This window comes from Oncorhynchus keta, chromosome 33, assembly GCF_023373465.1.
Source record: "Oncorhynchus keta strain PuntledgeMale-10-30-2019 chromosome 33, Oket_V2, whole genome shotgun sequence".
NCBI lineage: Eukaryota > Metazoa > Chordata > Actinopteri > Salmoniformes > Salmonidae > Oncorhynchus > Oncorhynchus keta.
The window spans coordinates 21,035,572-21,060,345 of NC_068453.1; the positions used below are offsets into that span (position 1 = coordinate 21,035,572).

At 46.2% G+C, this 24,774-nt stretch overlaps 1 protein-coding gene across 1 annotated transcript; it reads right to left on the reverse strand.

Annotated features, from left to right (window-relative positions):
• Nucleotides 1–46: 46 nt before the first annotated feature.
• Nucleotides 47–24,541, reverse strand: LOC118377780 (lysine-specific demethylase 7B-like). Its single transcript, XM_035764737.2, has 16 exons — nt 24,352–24,541; nt 12,799–12,884; nt 12,065–12,182; nt 11,423–11,583; nt 9,539–9,680; nt 9,021–9,207; nt 8,196–8,358; nt 5,910–6,104; nt 5,712–5,803; nt 5,335–5,421; nt 4,834–5,076; nt 4,162–4,447; nt 3,787–3,881; nt 3,535–3,680; nt 2,840–3,219; nt 47–2,701 (listed from the first exon to the last, which is right to left on the reverse strand). The coding sequence occupies exons 1-16, from the start codon at nt 24,447–24,449 to the stop codon at nt 2,613–2,615; spliced, it is 2,568 nt and encodes an 855-aa protein (XP_035620630.1). The 5' UTR covers nt 24,450–24,541; the 3' UTR covers nt 47–2,612.
• Between the last annotated feature and the right edge of the window lie 233 nt (nt 24,542–24,774).

Consider the following 24,774-nt stretch of genomic DNA (forward strand, 5'->3'; position numbering starts at 1 on the left):
AATCATTGACTGTATAATAACTCAGTTTCCTGTAAAAAAACAACAATTTAACAGAATCAGTTCATTTTTATATTTACAGGTCATTTTTTAAATGCTGAAACATATTCAATGCATCAAGTCACAGTAAGCCAGTGTTTGTATGGTTCAAATCATGATAAATCAAACCATCTGAAGGACTAATGCACAGAGAAGAAACATGACCATTGATAGAAAAAACACAAATGCAAATAAGAGTTTACGGTAAATACTATACAATGAAAGAGAACTGCTGCTAATAACAAACCCTGCCTGCAGGCTAGTTCTTGTGCTTATTACTACACAGACGAGTGGTGAGGACTTCAACATGCAATAAGAGTTAAAAAGTGAACGTGCAGAGTTCATGGAAATGTCTGGCAATAGGATCAAACACTGTATTCCATGGAGGGGAAGACAAAAGTGTGATATGTGTCATTAGGTAAAATCTCATTAAGGGCTAAGCGATAGACCACAATTATGCCAAGGTCAGGTGCACTGCAAGTTGAACTCATAGCACAGCTTTCAAGTCAGATACTGTTCAAAGGGTGCTATTAAAGTTACTTGGTGACTGAGTAAGTCTGGATGTCATTCAGTGAAATACTCTAGACGAGAGCGAGGGTGTTTAAGGATATTGGGACAAGTAGTGTTTTTTTGGGGGGTTGTCAGTCTGCTCTGTCAGAAGGTAGATGCTGGAAGATTGGATTTCTTGGATATTGAGTTACATATTGAAATTGATACAATGGAGTTAAACATTTTTAGTAGCTAGGCAGAGCTCGAGTATCATCTCTAAATAGAGATGACCATGTTGATTTCTTCAACTTGGTCAATTCCAATGCACAACTGCTTAGTTAAAGAAGGAAGTAGAACAAGAGTCTGGTTGGAAGAACTTGCCTTACAGTGTACATGATGTAGTTGGTGATTAAGGTAATCACCAGCTACATATCTGTGGTCATAGCTGTGGTCATATCTGTGGCATCATTCCCTGAGAGTGAAGAACTACAAATACAAATCACACACCTCACTTCAGCACCATATCATAGGACCCCCCCTTAAAAAAACACCCTATTTAAATTGTTCAAAATGTATTTTTCGTTAGACAACGTCAAGTGGGCTATAGGTGTAGCAACCTTTTGGAGTCACAATATGACCCATTCTCTTAACACAGAACCCCACTAACCCCTGGAAACAGAGGAAACCAGAAGAGACCGTTTCAAATCAAGTTAAGAAAGTCCACTTGGACAGAAGTGGAGAAAAAAAAGATTGAAATTCTTACTGACCTGCACAATATCATAACCACATGAAGTCTAAAATGTCCACATATACAATAAGCATAAGAGAGGAAAAAAACAAACTCTTGAGGAGAGAATTCCCAGAATAGCCGAGGTTTAGGGCCAAAATATAATAAAATCAATATTCACCTCTTTCAATTAATAAATACATAACTCAGAATCCATAAAGAAATGACATTAAAATCAAGTAACAACTTGAAATAAATTAAGCAAGATATTATACAAGTTGTTTTTCAACCAAGAAAACAACTGACACTATAAAACATTTCTTATTGAGGCAGCACTCTCTGTGTTAGTCTCCTTTGACCATCAGAGGGCAGCAAAATCATAAATTCTATATCGAGGAGTATGGCTTTCATATGATCGATCAAAGTATTAAAACGTGAAATTCAAATAGAGAGACTTATAATGAACTAATGCAGACAGGTTAAAATGTAATTGTTTTAGACCTGATGGGGTTTTACCTTCCCAAAAAACAGTGCAATGATAAATTAGGCAATTTTCTTTAAATAGATGAATGACACAGTGTGTCAGGGAAGACTAACCAAGAGTGCTGCCTCTCAAAACTTCTCTCTTCTCTACTTCAACGTCATTATTGCTGGTGTGATTGAGATAAGGGGAGTTGGGAGCATGGAGGACGTACAAACATTAAGCACCATTTAGAAAAATTAGATTAGCACCTTTTTTTCTCAGGGACAAAAAGGACCCTGCTAGAGAGCCCAGACACAGAGCCAGGTGGGTCAATGCCAGTCTGTATATCCAAACTTCCATCTTGTCCTGGGTCTCATCCAGTTCATAGTGCTGCAGATATTCAAGGAAGGCAGCACTGGGAGATGCAGATGGTGGGACATCAAGCAGCCTTCATTGGCTTACGTGCGTCATTAACATTGGCTGAAGAATTGTCTTCAATGTTGCGATGTACTGTAGACCTCATTCCTACCTCATCCGGACATCAAACATTTCCCCATGGCTCGTTGATGCCCACTGGAACAATTAAGTTTCCCTGAAGTTGAGTAATCAACATGCTTTTTTCCCCTTCTTCTCCATTACGTTTTAGAGTGCTTGCAGTGAAGCTGTGCGCTTGATTGGTAGCTTGCTCATGTGAATCCAATACCCTGTGGTCCTAAGCATGCACAGTAAGCCTGTTCGTTTGTGTGTCTGACAACAACAAGTCTCTCAGATGGGCCCTTTCCCCAGGCAGTGGATTTCTCCAGGACAAAAAGGTGTCGACTAAATGTACAGAATAAACTGGATGTGAGGACAGGGGTCTGTTCCCCTCCTTTAGCTTTGCCTGTGGCCCTCAGAGCTCTATACAAAGACGCCATTGTGTCGGTTCATCTTCAGGATCTTCCCCAGTCTCTGCTTGGCCGTGGCCATTCCTTTCTTGGGCCGCTTGCCTGAAAAACAAAACCCAAACCCCACATGAATGGCTGACGTGCTGAATAAAGAGAGAGTTGTGTCACAGTAGCATCCAATCCCTGAGAACATCATATAATTACTAGACAAATGGAGAGAATCAATAGTTGGTTGCATACCTTTCGTGGCCTGGTTGCTGATGGGAGGGGAGTTGGAGGCGTGTCTTTTGGAGGGGTGGAGAGGGGGAGACATTGAGGGATCACAGTACTGGTAGTTGTCGGCCTCTGGGCTGGCATCGTGGCTCAGGGCCCCAAGGGAGAGGGGCCCCTGATTGTCCCAGGCCTCGCTGCTGCTGTTGCCCTGGCTGTCCATGGGGCTCTTGTCCCCCGCCACACGACGCTGGTGCTGCTCTCGGCGCTCCGGCAAGCCTCGGCTCGGGCTGGACCACCACAGCTCCTGGGAAGTGGTGACCTCGTCTGGCTTGGAGGGGCACAGCAGGCCAGCCATGGACAGCATGCCTTGAATGGCCTCCTCTGTGCTGGGTGAAGTAGGACGTTCTCTGCAGGGACACAGAAGAGACACACTCAGTCATTTACAGCCCACCGCAAGACTCCACAAAAGCCAACTGTGCTCATCTTTACCAGTCAAAAGGGAAGTTATGAATATAATCATTGTATGCATAATATTGGCACATGCTTCTGTTTCAAATCCAATTCCATCGTCATGAGATTACTAAACCGATGGCGTGAACTTATAGACACTTCTACAAGAAATTATCCCTTAATAAATAACTCAATTGCTAAAATATGTTTGTGATTCCAATAACAGGAGCTGTGTTTTAGCTCACCCACGCACAACAGGTCAGACCACCCACCTTTTGAGTGGCTTGTGTTTGTGCCGGAGGTTCAGGTCTGTCTGGTCTAGTTCTATGGTGTGCCCCGCGGCCCTCTGGGATGAGCCCCTCTCCTCATCATCATCACTCTGGGAGCTTCCTGAATCTTCCTCAGAAGAGGTGTTTTGCTGCAGAGTGAGAGAGACAAGAAACTAGTTCAGGGTTGATACACAACAGAGTTAAGTTCTCACTGACAAAACCACAGTGGGGGTAGACCATGTTAATATCAGGTACCTGTGTGTTGGAATCACTGTCCGAGTCCATGTCCGACACGTCGGAGTGTCCTGAGGCTTCTTCCCTGAGTTCAGTCTTAACCCTCTCAATACCCCCTGAGAAGGCAAACAGACATCATTAACCACAGATAATGGTAGGAACCATTCCCTCTCCGTGTCCAAGTCAACAGGTTACTAGACCTAGTCTGTGTCAACAATATGACCCTTTAGAAAGCATGGTGTGTCTGGTACAATGAGGTCAATAAACTGACAAAGTTGAGTCAGATTATAAATCATACAATGTACTATATATATATATATATATATATATATATATATATATATATATCTCTCTCTCTCTCTCTCTCTCGTGAAATGCTTCAGCATCATGACTTACTGAGGTGGCCTGGTTTCTCCTCTCCTCCCATAGTGCTGTGCTGCTGTTCCTGGTCTGACTCAGTCGTCATCTCCTCTCTGCTCTTCAGTTGGCCCACGGACGGCCTCTCACTCTCCGCCTTCACCGGGCTGCTAGCCGTGCTACTACCTGGTCTCCTCGCGTCTCGGATGATCTGTCCGTTGTGCAGCGTGAGACGCAGGTGTGTGTCTGGGTTCTCAGCAGCAGCGGCAGAGGCGGTGGACACCATGTTGAACTTCCCATGCACCGGGGGACAGAAGGTAGGGTCCTGTGGTAGAGACAGAGTTATAGGACTCATTCAACACAGGTATCATACGTATCTATTGAATTGTATGACTCTTTATTTACATTTACATTTAAGTAATTTAGCAGACGCTCTTATCCAGAGCGACTTACAAATTGGTGCATTCACCTTATGACATCCAGTGGAACAGCCACTTTACAATAGTGCATCTAAATCTTTTAAGGGGGGTTCTTTATAACATGGGAACAGTATTGCTTTCAGTAGGAGTAATGCACAGAAAATACTAATGTGGTTTATTGATTGATCTAATGATTATTTCCAATAATAACAAGGCATTTAAATATGACGTATGCCAGAGAGCGTGTGACATTCTAGTTTAACGTTGTGGGAGTTTCACATGTTCCTCTCACCTCCTCCAGAGGGCCCACTTCCAGCCTCCTGAGCACCTCTCTGGTGTGCAGCTCCAGGATCTCCAGGTTAGAGGGAACCTTAGGGCCCTGCTCCTGCTGCTCCCGGAGCCTCCGGGCTGCCCGCCGTGCCTGACGGGCCGGGCACACCCTCTCCAGCGTGGAGCGCGTGGCCGGACACTGGCCTCCACCGCTTCCCTGAGATTTCACTGGCTTGTTGGTGCCACCACTGCTGGTCTGGTCTTCCTGTTGGAACACACATATAACACCATTAGAGGAGGGAGGGGTTTGAACACAACCTCAATATTTAAATCTAATCTACGTCTATAAACAAGGAAGTCGCAAGGGAATGATTGCCAGTTACAAATAAGGCGCAACAAATCCATCACATCAGTAACAGATTAATTAGAAGCACTTCTCATACAGCCCCTCAGATCGAGTGCTCTTCCACCTACACAAAGGTGATGCTCCTCAGGCCCTTCCCCCTGTGACCCCAGCCCTTACCTCCAGGTATCGGATTTCCTTGGTCAGCTCTTTAATGAGACGGTTGGGCCTGATATGGTCCGGGACCTCGCTGGTGGGCTCCGTAACCTGCAGTCACAATTTTCCACACACACACACACACACACACACACACACAATTAGGGTGGAGTTGAACAAAGAGGCTCTGTTTCCACCACTGGCACAGTGTCATCAGATCCAGGGGAAACCACTATGACCCCCACCCCCTTTCCATCAGAGCTCAGCTGGGAGATAAACCAATCAGTCTAGATATTCATCAGCCAACATTGTAGAGTCAGGTGCAGTACAGAGAAGGTGAAGCCAGGACCTTCACCCATAGATACAATGGAAAAATAACACAAATATTCAGTGCCCCTCACCTCTCTCTTCAGCCAGGTTTTCAGTGGACTGATTAAAGATTTCACTCCCTCCACTAGGTAGGTCTGGGGTGGGCAGTTGTCTTCTCGCAGCTCTGAGAAAGAGAACAAAGGCATTATATTTGTGATGATGCTTGTGAAATAAAATAAAAATACTACAATAAATGTATTGGGTTAGGTGGATTTTACAGCTTCACTCACCTTTCAGGGTCTCCAGCAGGTTCTTGGCCACATACCAGCAGATAGCCTCAAAGTAGGGAAACTTGAAGAGGTCTGGAGTCTTCAGACGACGCTCCATCTCATAACACCTGAGCTGCATGCCAATGTTGAGGTTGTGGAGGAAGTTGCCTCCGAACGCCATGCAATCCTGAGAGGTGAGGACGGCATGGATCCATCCTGCAGAGGGCAGCACACACAAACACAGTCAATGTTTGACTCACTGACTGTGGGAATACCAAGGACACTGGCCAGGTGTTGTATTTGTCAAATCGGTAGCAAAGCATCGATCATCATGTCACCAGAATAAGACCCTCGATATTCATTGGAAAAATGCATCAAGTTCATTACCTTGCACTTTCACCACCCTGGGAAGTTCATCGCAACTTATTTAATCTGTAGCCTAATAAACTGCATGCTTTCATAAGAGTAGTGGGAGGACCACACACCACATCATCGCGTGACTCCAAGTTTACTTCGATATGATGGTTATTATATCAATATTAAAAAGGCAGTTCTATTACATTATTCATTTTATCGACACAAAAAGATCCCACCTTGTCCAGCGTATTTTGTTTTGACAACAATTGGAAGGTTTACAGGCAAATGTTTCCATCGGTTCTGTCATCACATTCCCTCTCAGACATCTACTTTACTGGCATAAAAGGGTTGGATGTAAACCTGGTATGTGGCACACAAACTGACCTGACAACACAAACATACAGGGTCATATCAGGTCTGCCTGACCTGGTCAAGATAAAGCAGTGCTCTTTATACCTCCGGAGAGAACAGAAAGCAGAGACGGCGGTGACGCAGCACTGATACTGCAGGCACTGACGCGGTTACGGGGTTACTGCGGTTGAGCGGCCAAGTATGTTGTGCTCTACCCCCTCCTCAAATCTCTATCCCACCTCTCCACACCCCCTGAACCCCCTGGAGAAAACACAGCTGCAGTCCTTAACCTTTACTCAAGGTATACAACTTTGGGGGCATTTTAAAACGTGTGAGTTTTCTTGTTCCTATGGGAGTATTGACACAGAAATGTATGGATACTCTGAACTTGTGAAAAGTCTGTTGAGTTGCACCCGATTGCTCTTCTGAACCGATTGCATATCCTGTATAGTTTTACATCGTCCTCAGGTGATCTCCATGGGCAAAAAAACATGAAACCCTGTGATCTACAAATGAAATACGACCCCCCCATCAGGTAAGCTTATGGAAGGATCCTTGTGGTGATAACAGAGATGGTGAGATGGGGTTAAATCACTAAAGGACATGAGTGAAACCCCTCTAAAAGCCATCTGGAGTTAATGAGGAGAACAAGGAGCATGTGTTAACCATGAGGTTCTGCTTACTGCGGTCGCCCGTTCACAGCTCTCTAGACGTGTTACGTCATCAAGACATGGGGTGGAATGTGAGAGGTGAATTACAAGTCACATGCTATAGCAGAGGCTTGGCTGAGGATAAAGTAGGCCCAAGAGCTGCTAATATGGGCTTTCATAACATTACTGGTGCTGTTGTTCCATTAGGGAACTTCCATTACTGGTGTCTGTTGTGCATTAGTTGGGAACTTCCTATTGTGATTCCCGGGACCACAATAGAATAGACATGACTGTAAGTCGGATAAAAGCGTGCTAAATGGCTAGTGTCTAGGCTGTTGCTGAGCAAAGATTTATTTTCCAAATTCTCTTGGCAATGACATGTCAGTGTTTTAAAAAAAAAGGGAGTCAGTTTCCAGGCAGGCACCCTGGGAAACAAGACTTTTGTTTCTGTCTACTTTGAGGATATAGACATGTTTCTCTACGGAGGGGCAGACAAGACTACCAGATAGTCTATTTATACATCACCAAAAGCAGGCGTGTGAGGTATTTAAGGACACCGTGGAAAAGGTATTTTAAGGACACTGTCTAATTCCAGAGGGGTTTCTGTGTCACACTCACAGGGCCAGTCTCCATCGTCAGTAGTAACCCCTCTTCATCTACACTATGGTTCCATTAACACAAGCCTAATGGAAGCGGTTTAGCTCTTTTCAGGAAAACTAAATACATGGCATGTTACAAGAGAAAGCAAATAAAGACCAAATGCTTACACACACACTCTGCAGTGGAGGCTGCTGAGGGGAGGACTGCTAATAATAATGGCTGGAAATAGGATGGTATCAAACACAGTTTCCATGTATTTGATACCATTCCACCTATTCCGCTCCAGCCATTACCACGAGCCCGGACTCCCCAATTAAAAGGTACCACCTTCCGCCTGTGACACACACACCTGTGGGGATGAGCAGCGTGGTTCCTTGCTGCACGACACACTTGTAGCACTTGTCCACCTTGTCCCCGAAGAACACCTCACTCTGGTTGGGGGAGGAGCTCCACGCCTCATATAGTGCAAGGTTGGCCTGGGTCGGCTTGATCATGTAGAATATCTTTTCACCCTGGAAACACAGAGAGAGTAGAGGGAGTTAACGAGAGTTCATAAAAAAATAAAGCATTTTAACCCAAGAGACATCACAATGTGACTAGAAAATGAGGAGCACTCAGATGCCTGCAAAGATGTTTCCTTTCAGAGACACACAGATGTGTTTGACTTTCACACCAGGGGATTTTTTTCTTCCATTTATGGTGCATTTCCCAGCCCTGTTTTTCACAAGCTGAGCTGCACATTGCTTCTATAGCGAAGGAGAGTGCTTGCCTGCCAGCCTGGTGATGTCACCATGAACACAAAGCACAGTTTGTGATTAGCAGCGGTTGGTTACTTTGTTGCCGTTGAAGGGATCATTTATTACCACGGCGGGGACACAATTCCCCCTGGAGCTTGCCAACAACGAAATGTACTGCTGAGGTGAACTTCCGCCAGGGTACCAATCAGCCTAGATTGCTCTAAATAGCTCCCCCATGTACAAACATACTTGATTAAATGTCAGCGCGCATTACAAGTGGTGAGAGGAATGCCAAAGAGCGAGCCAGGCCAGCGATTTATCACCAAATAATGTTGTGGACACAGTTGATTTTATTGACTTGCCAAACTGCACTCAGCTCACTGCTATGATTTGATAGCCTAGTGTCCATGTAGGACATGTAACTAACACCCACTCACCCAGAGAACGTGGTACCACACAGAGGTGCCGCCGAAGTCGATGTGGAAGTCAGTGTAGCTGTTCTTAACCCCCATGAGGCAGTACTTCTGGACAAAGGGCTTGGGGAAGAAGGAGTCATCTGGCCAGTAGTTCTCCACCCAGGACATGTTCTGAGCTATGTCAGGTACCACCACCTGATCTGCCATTCTGGGGGGGAGAGAGTGAGCGGTAAGAGGGGTATGGCTACTTAAGAGGGTCAAAAATCACAGTAAAAAGTGCTGAAATTGACTAAATAATGAGATCATTGATAATACGTAGTTTGATCACTTTTGTCATGAGCTGAACATCATGTATTGTTGAATGTTTGTGTTCATTCTTGTTTTTCTCTTGTGAATCATGAAGAACTTGACAGCAGTCTGTGGATGCTCTTGTTTTCTGTTTGCATGTCTTGTAAATAGCATTCATTTAAAATGTATCCATTTGAATGGAGAGAGAGTCTGCAATGGATTATTAGAAGTAGGACCAAATTACAGCATACCTGGTATCAGAGAACTCCAGGCTGATAACGTTGAGCACCTTGGGCCGATGAGGCTTGTAGTAATACTTAATAAACTCTTTCAGCTTCATCTTGCTGTCGGCTTGCCTGGCCACGTCGATGACGTCAATGACTTTGTCACCGCCTGTGGACGACAAGAGAATGATGGCCAAGCCGTCATATAGTGGAGCAGACAGCAAAACGTGGTATCAGTCTGCCCATGGAATCATCATCATTTTGTGTCTACAGTCTAACAGTTGCACCATTCAGCCAGATATATAATACATCTGGTTAAGAGAAAGGATCATTCCTACTGAAGTGACAGACAACAGGGATAGACATTTTAAATGGGAGTCAGTGGGCGAGGGGATCTGAACTCTGAAGCTCTCTGGCATTTCCATGTCTCTGTACAACTCCTAAGGGAGAGACTGGCACAGCCAATACACCATAGGAGTGGATGGAGTGGGGGGCAGGTGGTGAGGGCCAGACAATCTGTCCAGTCCATATGAGTCCCAGAGGTGGAGACTGGGGAAGGGGCCACTGTCTTTAATGGGTGTGAGGGTAAAAACCCACCAGCACTCACACAGCTGGGAGGCAGTGAATCAAACAACACAGTGAACGCCGGGGAGAGAGAGGGCCGGAAACGGGGGCCTGTCGGCAGTGTGGGGACAGGACAGCTGGTGCTTGTGTGATCCTCCCACCACCAACCCACACACCCCTAATGTTCCCCAACCCCCTACACACCACACACAGCGGGTCCAGCTGGACAGCGTCTGATGACAGTGAACAGCTGGAGTTAGGGTAGCTAGCCAAACAGAGAGAGCAGAACAGAGAGTGTTCAGTCTACCAGCCAACAAGCCCAAAACAGACCATAGTAAATACTCCACACTACACCTTTATATTGGCTGGTAGCACATGGTCAAACTATTCCTGTGTTTTAAGCAATGCACCGACACCTGGCATTCACTCCAGCTAGACCCTGTAGGGTCCTTCCAGACACCAACCTTTCACATGATATTTAGACTGAAAACTTAATCTACCTCCAACGAGGAACAACAACATTAAGTACTGGGAGGTGACAAATGCCAGGAGGTTTATCCTAAGCTGTCCGACCATAGTCTAGGCTTGGGTAACCCCAGGAGACAGCAGGTTCCAGGCCTGTCCCCCATTGTGTCCCAACTGTAAGGAGGTAGGTAACCTGATCCTGCTTGTGTTCTGTCTCCACCCAGTCACAACACCTGTGCTGCTTCCTATCAGAGCAGCTTAATGCTCAACGGAGCATGGCAGAGGGTGGAATATGAACTCCCATGATAAAACACAAGCAGCTTTGGGTTGCGTTGGGCATCCAGTCGGTCCAGATAGCTGTGGGTTAGTAATGGGCTTGTAATAGGAGCCTTGTGGTACCAGGCCTTTCTATTCTATAGAGAGCAGAGGTGGTCCTGTTGGGGGCTGAGGAAGACCTGCCCTCCCCTCCTGTAGGGCTTATTCAGCCATTGGGAGATGATTGATAAAGGGGCTAAATACCCTCTGAACCTGGCAACGCTCTGAACCTGGCACCTGTTTGTTTGACGGACAGATGGCGTCCGCTCAATGTTAGGTGCTCATTATCTGACAGGGAATGCATTCATTAGCTTTTAATTATATTCTATTTCAAAGCAATAGGTGTAGGTAACATATGTCCTATCAAATGGGCATCCCGTGCAGTAGACAGGCAGTGGATGGGTTGGTGATCAGTCTTAGCTGTGCTACATGCTAAATGTAGCACAGACACATTTACTACCCCACTTATTTACTTTGAGGATGTTTGAAAATAGACAGATAAAATCTAGCCCAGGGTGCTTGAGCATGCCCCGCCACACACACAGGACACTCTCTCTATGTCCTTACCGACAACTTGCTCCACATCTTTGACAGAGAAGGATGGTTGAGGCAGCCTGAGTCCTAGTCCCTCTATGTTGGACACAGCGATGGGGTACTGCCAGCCGTGGCTTTCCAGGTACCTCTGGGTCACCTGCTCCCCAGCCATCCACTGCAGGATCTCATCCCCACTGCGAGACAGACAGACAGACAGACAGACAGACGGACGGACGGACGGACAGACGGACGGACGGACAGACGGACAGACGGACAGACGGACAGACGGACAGACGGACAGACGGACAGACAAGACAGACAGGACAGACAAGACAGACAAGACAGACAAGACAGACAAGACAGACAAGACAGACAAGACAGACAAGACAGACAAGACAGACAGGACAGACAAGACAGACAGGACAGGACAGGACAGGACAGGACAGGACAGACAATGGTTAATGGCTAATTCCTGTTGATATGTTCAACTCTATGTAAATACCCAATGAGAGAAATTAAGAACATAATACATGTTAAGTATTGTGACTAAAACAAAGATCACAGTCTTGTTCATAGAAACACGACTGCTGAGGAAACGTGCGTTTTCTGTGCAGGTGTGAGAGTGGGTCTAGCTTGGCATTAGAGTCCTCGGTGGTAGGTGTTCTGGGCTCCTACCTGGCAAAGGTCCTGTTCTGGAGCTCCTTGACAAACACAGAGGTGCCAGCCTGCACTGGCTTGGTGCCATCGTCCTGCTCGGTGTAGTCATGCCTGTGCCAGTTGTTGCGCTTTTTCACTGCAAGAAGAGAAACGCAGAACATCAGACTCACAAAACGCCACAGCCTTCACTGGCCATGAAAACGATCACTATAGCCAGTGACAGACCTGAGACAAATTATTACTGTATTCAATTTTCTTCCCTTAAACCAACGGAGGCTTGTGAATTATGGATAATAGTCATTAGTCTTGATAATATATTTTCCCTGTTCCTCCCCTAGCAGAGGCCAAGGTGAGGGCTAGGACCAATTTAAGTCGAAGGATTACAGCCCCATTCAATTAGCTTGTTAATGTCTGGCCCCGGGCTCTGAGGTCAGGCTCCTAAATCAGACTGGAGACTGACGCTCTCCTGGGGACAGTCCATCAACCATGGAGGGGGAGAAAGTGGGAGGGATGGAGAAAGGGAGGGAGAGTGAACAGGCACGGGGGATGGAACAAATAGACAGAGAAAAGAGATGGAGAGAGAGACCGACTGAGCAAGAGAAGACAGAGAAAAGAGATGGAGAGAGAGACCGACTGAGCAAGAGAAGACAGACAAAAGAGATGGAGAGAGAGACCGACTGAGCAAGAGAAGACAGAGAAAAGACAGAACGGACAGACAAAGAGAGACACAAAAAACAGACTGGAATACTGACTCAAGGAGGGTCCGTGTTGGGGTTCACAGTTAGGACAGTGGTAAACGTCAATGTCCACTGCATGGTGCTCCTCCACCTGGACACAGCTGTGGGGAGACAGGAGACATCACTGTCAGTATAAAGAGACAGACAGGACCATGATAGCCTGGTCCCAATATGTGGTATCAAATTGACCATAGCGGTTGGCAAGTCAGTACAAACAAATCTGGGACCAGGCTTGCGCCATGGTGTTTCCAATAAATCAACAGGAGGACAGGAGACTGTTCTCTCCGGGATCATAACACCAGAGAAGATGTTGTGGAAACAGGCTCTCTCTCACTGATATCCCCATCCATGGTTCCAGGGCCCATGCTCTGGACAGCTTGAGGGATTGTGAGAGGGTGTTGTACACAAGGGAGTCAGTCCTACTTACATGATTTAAAGCCTTTGGGAAAAGGGGTCACATACAAGTTTCTCTCACTGGGTCATCCTTTGGGCCATACTTGAGACTTACGAGAGACAGAAAAGATATCATGGTTTTTCTAAACTGACAGCCTGTTCTGACAGTCTGTGTGGCTATGGATAGTGATTTATAGGAGGAGCAGAGAGAGGCAATAGAGAGGTTGAGGGTAAACACAGATCCAGAAACACTACAGAGTGGTGATGTATAGGAGGAGCAGGGAGAGGTTGAGGTAAACACAGATCCAGAAACACTACAGAGTGGTGATGTATAGGAGGAGCAGAGAGAGGCAATAGAGAGGTTGAGGGTAAACACAGAGCCAGACTACAGAGTGGTGATGTATAGGAGGAGCAGAGAGAGATTGAGGTAAACACAGAGCCAGACTACAGAGTGGTTATGTATAGGAGGAGCAGAGAGAGGTTGAGGTAAACACAGAGCCAGACTACAGAGTGGTGATGTATAGGAGGAGCAGAGAGAGGTTGAGGTAAACACAGATCCAGAAACACTACAGAGTGGTGATGTATAGGAGGAGCAGAGAGAGGCAATAGAGAGGTTGAGGGTAAACACAGAGCCAGACTACAGAGTGGTAATGTATAGGAGGAGCAGAGAGAGGTTGAGGTAAACACAGAGCCAGACTACAGAGTGGTGATGTATAGGAGGAGCAGAGAGAGGTTGAGGTAAACACAGAGCCAGACTACAGAGTGGTGATGTATAGGAGGAGCAGAGAGAGGTTGAGGTAAACACAGAGCCAGACTACAGAGTGGTGATGTATAGGAGGAGCAGGGAGAGGTTGAGGTAAACACAGAGCCAGACGACAGAGTGGTGATGTATAGGAGGAGCAGGGAGAGGTTGAGGTAAACACAGAGCCAGACTACAGAGTGGTGATGTATAGGAGGAGCAGAGAGAGGTTGAGGTAAACACAGATCCAGAAACACTACAGAGTGGTGATGTATAGGAGGAGCAGAGAGAGGTTGAGGTAAACACAGATCCAGAAACACTACAGAGTGGTGATGTATAGGAGGAGCAGGGAGAGGTTGAGGTAAACACAGAGCCAGACTACAGAGTGGTGATGTATAGGAGGAGCAGAGAGAGGTTGAGGTAAACACAGATCCAGAAACACTACAGAGTGGTGATGTATAGGAGGAGCAGAGAGAGGTTGAGGTAAACACAGATCCAGAAACACTACAGAGTGGTGATGTATAGGAGGAGCAGGGAGAGGTTGAGGTAAACACAGATCCAGACTACAGAGTGGTGATGTATAGGAGGAGCAGAGAGAGGTTGAGGTAAACACAGATCCAGAAACACTACAGAGTGGTGATGTATAGGAGGAGCAGGGAGAGGTTGAGGTAAACACAGATCCAGACTACAGAGTGGTGATGTATAGGAGGAGCAGAGAGAGGTTGAGGTAAACACAGAGCCAGACTACAGAGTGGTGATGTATAGGAGGAGCAGAGAGAGGTTGAGGTAAACACAGAGCCAGACTACAGAGTGGTGATGTATAGGAGGAGCAGGGAGAGGTTGAGGTAAACACAGAGCCAGACTACAGAGTAGTGATGTATAGGAGGTGCAGGGAGAGGTTGAGGTAAACACAGAGCCAGAAACACTACAGAGTGGTGATGTATAGGAGGAGCAGAGAGAGGTTGAGGTAAACACAGAGCCAGACTACAGAGTGGTTTTAGTGGTGATGTATAGGAGGAGCAGAGAGAGGTTGAGGTAAACACAGAGCCAGACTACAGAGTGGTGATGTATAGGAGGAGCAGGGAGAGGTTGAGGTAAACACAGATCCAGAAACACTACAGAGTGGTGATGTATTGGAGGAGCAGAGAGAGGTTGAGGTAAACACAGATCCAGACTACAGAGTGGTGATGTATGGTTGATAAACACAGAGCCAGACTACAGAGTGGTGATGTATAGGAGGAGCAGAGAGAGGTTGAGGTAAACACAGAGCCAGACTACAGAGTGGTGATGTATAGGAGGAGCAGAGAGAGGTTCAGGTAAACACAGATCCAGAAACACTACAGAGTGGTGATGTATAGGAGGAGCAGGGAGAGGTTGAGGTAAACACAGATCCAGAAACACTACAGAGTGGTGATGTATAGGAGGAGCAGAGAGAGGCAATAGAGAGGTTGAGGGTAAACACAGAGCCAGACTACAGAGTGGTGATGTATAGGAGGAGCAGAGAGAGGTTGAGGTAAACACAGAGCCAGACTACAGAGTGGTGATGTATAGGAGGAGCAGAGAGAGGTTGAGGTAAACACAGAGCCAGACTACAGAGTGGTGATGTATAGGAGGAGCAGAGAGAGGTTGAGGTAAACACAGATCCAGAAACACTACAGAGTGGTGATGTATAGGAGGTGCAGGGAGAGGTTGAGGTAAACACAGAGCCAGACTACAGAGTGGTGATGTATAGGAGGAGCAGAGAGAGGTTGAGGTAAACACAGAGCCAGACTACAGAGTGGTGATGTATAGGAGGAGCAGAGAGAGGTTGAGGTAAACACAGATCCAGAAACACTACAGAGTGGTGATGTATAGGAGGTGCAGGGAGAGGTTGAGGTAAACACAGAGCCAGACTACAGAGTGGTGATGTATAGGAGGAGCAGAGAGAGGTTGAGGTAAACACAGAGCCAGACTACAGAGTGGTGATGTATAGGAGGAGCAGAGAGAGGTTGAGGTAAACACAGATCCATAAACACTACAGAGTGGTGATGTATAGGAGGAGCAGGGAGAGGTTGAGGTAAAACAGAGCCAGACTACAGAGTGGTGATGTATTGGAGGAGCAGGTTGAGGTAAACACAGATCCAGAAACACTACAGAGTGGTGATGTATAGGAGGAGCAGGGAGAGGTTGAGGTAAACACAGATCCAGAAACACTACAGAGTGGTGATGTATTGGAGGAGCAGAGAGAGGTTGAGGTAAACACAGATCCAGACTACAGAGTGGTGATGTATAGGAGGAGCAGAGAGAGGTTGAGGTAAACACAGAGCCAGACTACAGAGTGGTGATGTATAGGAGGTGCAGGGAGAGGTTGAGGTAAACACAGAGCCAGACTACAGAGTGGTGATGTATAGGAGGAGCAGAGAGAGGTTGAGGTAAACACAGAGCCAGACTACAGAGTGGTGATGTATAGGAGGAGCAGAGAGAGGTTGAGGTAAACACAGATCCAGAAACACTACAGAGTGGTGATGTATAGGAGGAGCAGGGAGAGGTTGAGGTAAACACAGAGCCAGACTACAGAGTGGTGATGTATAGGAGGAGCAGGGAGAGGTTGAGGTAAACACAGATCCAGAAACACTACAGAGTGGTGATGTATTGGAGGAGCAGAGAGAGGTTGAGGTAAACACAGATCCAGACTACAGAGTGGTGATGTATAGGAGGAGCAGGGAGAGGTTGAGGTAAACACAGAGCCAGACCACAGAGTGGTGATGTATAGGAGGAGCAGAGAGAGGTTGAGGTAAACACAGAGCCAGACTACAGAGTAGTGTATGTGGGAGACGACCTTTTGGTCCCTCATTTTTTAAAGGAGGTACGAAGTCAAGCAACCTTGAAGTTGGGAGGCGATCGGTTTCATTTGTCTGGAAGACAGGGGTGTTAGGGCAAGGAATTAGTTAGTTAGGGCAAGAAGTTGTACCCTAGGCCCTAACAACCTCTAGACCATTCTGGGCCAGATCTTTCCTATTGGCTATTTACAGACTGGGAATCACAACCATGCGTTTGTCTCAGTATCTCACTGAACTGCGACAGTGTTGACGTCACTCAAACCCCTACACCAGCAAACCTCTGACCGCCCCACAACAGCCAGACCACAGGCAGCAACACACACATTCCTCTGGTGCATACCAACGCTTTGTTCCATAAGAGAACGCTGAATAACACACAGAATCCTGTGAATAGGCTCTGAGTGTTGCCATTATGGCTGGATGCCCACCGATGCATGGAGAAGGGGAGAAAAACAGCAGGCAACATTTGTGTCACTAGGGTATGGGAGGAATCTAAGACAGCACTTTAAAGAGCTTCTTCTCAAGTAAACAGAAAGATAGCCGATTTAAGCTCAACTTTAGTTTCAGCTGACAAGAGCATAAAGAGAAATGTGGACTAATATATTTTGCTGCTCTGACATGGAAGACTACGTAGCAGAAAACACAAAGTTCCTATTTCTTCATAGCGACAATCTGTTTCATTGTTAAAATACAAACAAACGGAGTTTCCCTAGTAGCTCGTTTCAGAGGCTTGAGAGTTCATAATGATGGCAACAACTTAGCGAATCTCAAGCAATTCCACCTTCTTCCTGCTCTGCAGTCTTCCTCTCATTCAAATCTCCCTGCTCTGTGACTGGTCTTCAGTGGGTACATTTAAATGAGTTCCTGCTCCCTGAAGTTGGGAGTGAACAAGTGGAATTCCTTTCAGTGTGAAAGCAGAAAACACTGGGGGACTTGCTCAGGGCGGTAAATTACAGCCATTAAAGTTCCAGCTCCCTCCCTCAGGGTCCTATAGTTAGCCTGGGGGCTATGAGCTGTGTGAAGATGTAGTAAAGGTTTCAATAGCAGGAAATACAACTATTTTCACAGAGGGCCTGTCTAGGAGTGGACACAGTTCTCACCAGCCACTATCAGCGTTGATCAGAGTGGAAATTGTAAAGGGAATCAAAGGCCAGCAGGAAGCGGCATCACACCTGAACTTTCTCTGGTGGTGCATTGCTGCTGGTTAAGTCTCCTTAGCAATGGTGTTGTTGTTCAGCAGCTCACACTCTCACTAACTGCAGAGCCAGGCTGAAGCCGTAACAGGTTGGGACTGGGAGTAATAAGAGGTAAGCAAGAGAACCTTGCCTGATTTTAGGTAGGAATAAGACTTTTAAATGTATTATACATTTTGTATTATACATTTTTTGGGGTACTTTATACCCCTTTTTCTCCCTAATTTTGTGGTATCCAATTGGTAGTTACAGTCTTGTCCCATCGCTGCAACTCCCGTACGGACTCGGGAGAGGTGAAGGTCGAGAGCCAAACACAACCCCGCCAAGCCGCACTGCTTCCAGACACACTGCTCGCTTAACCCGGAAGCCAGTCGCACCAATGTGTCGGAGGAAACACCGTCCAACTGGCGACAGTGTCAGCGTGCATGTTCCCAGCCAGCCACAGGAGTCGCGAGAGCGCGATGGGACAAGGACTAGCTGGCCCGGCCAAACCCTCCCCTAACCTGGACAATTGTGTGCCGTCTCACGGGTCTCAGTACGGGGCCGGCTGCAACACAGCCCGGGATTGAACCCGGATCTAGCACTGCGATGCAGTGCCTTAGACCGCTGCAACACTCGGTAGGCCGCTAAGAGTTTTTCCTGGTCAAGTAAAGTCATCGGAAAAAACACAGGGCCCCATTTATAGAAGATCCAATGCTATAAACACCTTCAGTGTCCCAACCCTACAGAGTGACCTCAACAGTCCACCTCCACTCACTTCCTACGTCAGCAGCCAAGACAGAGTACAATGCAGCAGTGGGCTGGAATCTGGTCTCCTGAGGTTGCTCAGTGGCCTTGCTTGGGAGACTAGAATGAGTCACAGTGCCAATTATGTCACCCCGGGCCTGACATGAATTCTCCTGCCTCTCTGTCAGGGTGGGACATGCGAGAACGAGCGCGACAGAGTGAGCGTGTGGCTGAGGGATTGAGGTGAGCCAAGTTGACCTCCCAACACCTCCTCCTCTGCCTGGTCATCATGTGTAACACCAGCGCAGCGCGGGCCGGCACGGGGGGAAGCAGGGCACTGTGCCACCAGACTGATGCGGTTTCTTCCCTTGCGCAGTTATGACGGGTTGGGTGAGTCACTTGGAAACTGGAGGGCTGGGGAGTGTTGATGATGATGATGCAACTTGTGAAGCTACTTATCCTTGACTCCTCGAACTCAAATCAATCTCACTCTTTAAAAACTACTGAGGCTGCCCCATCGAAGACAACAAAACTATACATCTGGCTTATTTAAGAGCTGTGTGGAAGACAAAACATTGGTATTTAGTGTATAGTAATAAATCAAGTGACATCAGCCCTGGGGGAAATAAAGCCCAATATGGGCATGTGTTGGTCTGTCACTGTCTCACCACTCTCCCAGAAACAATGCCAGCCCCCTGCCAATGGTGAGCAGACACCAGCATAGCAGCATGAGGTCAAACCAAAGAGAAAGATTGAGGACTCAACTTTCTATCTGTGCCATTAAAGCATCTGTAACAGCGTGGGCATCACCAGAGGCTATTTTCTTCTTCATTGGCTGATTGCTCCCAACTCATAGGAATTCATACCCAGTTGACTGCTTTATTATTTATTATTATTATTTATTAAATTGTGGAAGCCCTCAATGGCAAAGTCCATGCTAAAATGGGTTATATCTCCATCCATCTCTATGGGTCAAACATCCTGTCCTGAATCAGGAGAGCTGTCAACTCTCCTACCGCCATCAGCTCCTATCCCTCTATATCCTCTGTTGTGGAGCTGCCTGCCTTCCTGTGTGACTGGGGTTATTCATTAGTCTATGTACTGTGAGGGGTTCATTGTGTCTCAATGATCAACCGAGACACACAAAGGGTTGTAGGCGGGCTCAGCCATTACGTTAAGCACTTAATAACCCCCCTGCATAGGGCTCCAACCCGCCTACATTAGAGAACTGGCAGATAGCTAATGGGGGAGAGGATGGGAGATGGAGAGGGCAGTTAAACACACCTGCTTGGGTTCATTTAGACCCAAAGGGCACCTGACTCCTGCCTTTCCAAAGACTAAATGGGCATAAAAATTTGAACCCTCACAGAGAAAGGGAAAGGATACCCATCATATCAATAGGGTACAATGCATTGATGAAGGGCCTTCGTACACAACAACCTCTCTCCACCATTAACTCACATCACTAAGCTTCTACAGACAGCTTAGGGTAGAAGGACTTCTCTGTTGGCAGCTGGAAAACAAAAGAGGATTGCTGCTTTGTTGTTTATGGGGCATAGCAGTCCCCCGGGGAGGGAGTGGAACAACTTCATTGTTCATGGTGCAGGTTGCATTGCCTTGAGGTTCTCATGTTGAACTGAGTAGTTTCTTCTAAGGTGGTGGGGGACTGGGTTTGTGTCTTCTCACACATGCTCTCAACATAGGCCTATGTCTTTTAGTGAGCCTCATACACATGGGCCATACACAGTCTTTGCCTCTCCCACTAGATCTGTCAACACATGATTACACTGCCTGACAAACTGGATTGGTCCTTAGTGCAGCAGAGCTTACTCTAACATTCAAGCATGATACAGTTGAAGTCGGAAGTTTACATACACCGTAGCCAACTACATTTAAACTCTGTTTTTCACAATTCCTGACATTTAATCCTAGTAACAATTCCCTGTCTTAGGTCAATTAGGATCACCACTTTATTTTAAGAATGTGAAATGTCAGAATAATAGTACAGAGAATGATTTATTTCAGCTTTTATTTCTTTCATCACATTCCCAGAAGTTAACATACACTCAATTAGTATTTGGTAGCATTGCCTTCAAATTGTTTAACTTGTGCCAAGGGAGGGTTTGGCCGGTAGGGATATCCTTGTCTCATCTCGCACTAGCGACTCCTGTGGCGTGCCGACTCCTGTGGCGCATTGCACGCTAACCAGGTCGCCAGGTGCACGGGGTTTCCTCCAACACATTGGTGCGGCTGGCTTCCGGGTTGGATGCGCGCTGTGTTAAGAAGCAGTGCGGCTTGGTTGGGTTGTGTATCGGAGGACGCATGACTTTCAACCTTCGTCTCTCCCGAGCCCGTACGGGAGTTGTTGCGATGAGACAAGATAGTAACTACTAACAATTGGATAACACGAAATTGGGGAGAAAAAGGGGTCAAATTCAACAAAAAGAAATAAAAAGAAAATGGGTCTTCCAAATGGACAATGACCCCAATCAGACTTCCAAAGTTGTGGCAAAATGGCTTAAGGACCACAAAGTCACGGTATTGGAGTGGCCATCACAAAGCCCTGACCTCAATCCCGTAGAAAATGTGTGAACAGAACTGAAAAATCAGGTGCGAGCAAGGAGGCCTACAAACCTGACTCAGTTACACCAGCTCTGTCAGGAGGAATGGGCCAAAATTCACCCACCTTATTGTGGGAAGCTTGTGGAAAGCTACCCAAAACATTTGACCCAAGTTAAACAAGCAATGCTACCAAATACTAACTAAAGTGTAATGTAAACTTCTGACCCACTTGGAATGTGATAAAATAATAAAAGCTGAAATAAATAATTCTCTCTACTATTTTTCTGACATTTCACATTCTTAAAATAAAGTGGTGATCCTAACTGACCTAAAACAGGGATGTTTTACTTGGATTATATGTCAGGAATTGTGAAAAACGAGTTTAAATGTATTTGGCTAAGGTGTATGTAAACTTCCGACTTCAACTGTTCATCCACAGCTACACCTCCAATAGGCTAATTTACATAATTTGAGTCAATCAGAAGCTTCTAAAACCATGACACCATTTTCTGGAATTTTCAAAGCTGTTTAAAAACACAGTCAACTTAGTGTATGTAAACTTCTGACCCACTGGAATTGTGATACAGTGAATTATAAGTGAAATAATCTGTCTAAACAATTGTTGGAAAAATGACTTGCACAAAGTAGATGTCCTAACCGACTTTCCAAAACTATAGTTTGTTAACAGGACATTTGTGGAGTGGTTGAAAAACAAGTTAAATGACTCCAACCTAAGTGTATGTAAACTTCCGACTTCAACTGTATGTAGGCAAAGTAGGTGTCATCATCATTAGCAGACCGACTAATATCCTGTGACTCTAAACGACTGGAAATCAATACATGATGCTGTTGACCTCCTAATCAGCATTGATCAATCTGAGAGTAATGTCATTAGCATACCCCAGAGACAAGACCCCACAGAGTCCCACTAATGAATGTAAACATGACACTAACCATCATCTGAGGTCTGAGTCACACACACTAAAAACACAAGCTCTCCCACAAATTCAAATTCTCTCACAACATTGAGGAGGAGGACAGGGGGAGAGCATCCATCTCTCTTCAGTCTTTTCCCCTGGCTGAGAGTGTAGGGCATAATGATGGATGATACATTGAAGTTGCCTCTGTGGAGCTACCATCAATCATTCCCCTGTGTCCCATCCGGTCTATGCTGTCTCACCACTACCACACACTCTACCAGAACCAGACATGAACTGGGAGTCACACCCACGCAGCCTGGAGAGAGACACAGGTCTGTGGGCTGCAACGTGAGCCACTGACGTCATACGGGGTTTGTTGTCGTAATGCAATGTCTCAGCAGAGTGCCATCTCCATAGTCTCAGCAGAGTGCCATCTCCATAGTCTCAGCAGAGTGCCATCTCCATAGTCTCAGCAGAGTGCCATCTCCATAGTCTCAGCAGAGTGCCATCTCCATAGTCTCAGCAGAAGCATCCGCAGCACACGCCTGCTCAGTGGATGTCAGGCTCTTTTACTGCACAGGCCCTATGCACATGCCTGTAGTGTAGTGTGTTAGGCCATTAGGAAACTAGCAGGGCACTATTTCTGTCTTATCCCCCTTACCTGGTCCATAGTCTACAACTTATAAACAACACAGAGCACTCTGGTTGGCTCCTCTGCCTAGTTCCATTTGGGAGCCGTAAACCATACTTGTGTATACGAGTATCCAGGGTTCAGTCACTGGTGAGAGAAAGCAGATTCCTTCCCGGCCAGGCAGCTAGTCACAACCCCGGCTCACACTTGTGGAAGTATGGTGGTGTGCCGACAAGCGGGCACCAGGATTCTGGTGCAGGCATGGCAGCTTCTCTGCTTTCCACTACGTTTGCATACCATCCACAGCCAGAGGCATGCCACTTCCTTCTGGCGAGCCTGATGGGAAAGATTGGTAGAGAACCCCCTGGTTTTGGAGCAGAGCAGTGTGTACATGTGTTATTAGTCAATGTGGAAGCTCCAAAGTTTGTTCCTCTTCTTTTGGCACATGACAGACTGAGTTCCCTGGCTCAGGCATCCCATTATTCTGGGCGTTGAGTTCTTGGCAGTCTACAGAGTGTAGTTACGCAATAGCTTTGTAATATCCACACAAGCCAAACTGTTATTGTATTCATATTAGTTGTCTTTAATTTTCTCCTCAAAACTCCTTTCTTCCACTAGGGGTATAACACATGTGCCTATTTTCGGTGAGAGGGGGGATTTAAATACCCAACCTCGAGCTGTCAATCAAAAGCTCAAAAACAATCATATTTTCTCATCTTAGGTTTTTGGCCACTAAATAGTTAGGGATAAAAATAAACAAGGTCAAATGAGGACACTCACTCAAATAGTAGGATTTGTGTAGTTTACCCCTAAAAATGTTGATCATGCAAGAGGTCACTTGGCTAGTGGAGGTCACTTGGCTAGTGAAGTGATGTCACCAAGAATGTGCCAGAGATTGATGTTACATTTCAATCGAATTCACAAAAGCGCGTGGCCTAAATTCTCAACTAGGAAAGTCTATTAGGGTCAGGTCAGGTTGTCACATGCACCAACATAGACTGATTAATCAGGCTGTAATACACAATTATTGTATATTAGAGGCCGATTAAGCAGACTAGCATTAACCCAACTCAATAGTAAAGGATGACAAGCTGGATTAAAATCAGAACCCACGCCTTTAATCGATAACTAGGCAACTTTGTTCTCAACTCAATTGGATAGGCTAAGCCTATAGGCTTCTTTCAACAGACCAAATGTTTAAAGGGCTGGCTTTGATCACCGTGATTGACAGCTCGTCACACACAAGCTTAGCTGGCAAGCTAACCGTAGCAAACTGGTAACGTTAGGCTAATTTATTTTCACAAACTGCTTTCGGCTATTTAAACCTCCAACACGCACGATTAATAGCCCAATAAGTAGAGTAAAATACTAACTCACAATATGTATAATAGAAATAAAAACACACTGACTCGGTTTACTATTTTGTAAAGTTTAGCGAGCTCGAGGTGCCAATAGTGTGAGAGACCCGGTTACACACAAATAGCAGTCACAACTGCAAGACAATCCTCGCTTACTCCCAAGCACCTGCTGTTCGTTTATTCGGTTAAATCGATTGCATGTGTCAAGGAAGGTGTAATCTCCATACCTGCCATGAAACCAGTCGTTACAGAGGTCGCATTCGATCATGAACCGGCTCACATCATAAGACTGCCGGCAGACACAGTACAGCGGGGCCGCCGCCATCTTCCTACTGTCCCCAAACAACGCAGGAATAAAGTGGGGCGGGGATTTGGTTGGGTACGCGGAAAGAGTCGAGGGGAAACCCGATCATATGCGAAAGAAAGCATGGGAAAGCCATTGGGGCAAGCCTATCTCTGACGTCAATTTCCAAATGATTTATTTTCATCAAGTTACTCAGTGTAATAGCAAATACCTATACTTATAACATTGTGAATGGTGTAAATAGTTGTTTTTTGTTTAACTCGACAGTGATCGTTGACCTATAAACAACACTGATATGATGCAAACTGACAACTTGGTCAAAGTGCCCAAGGCTGCACTCAGCAGG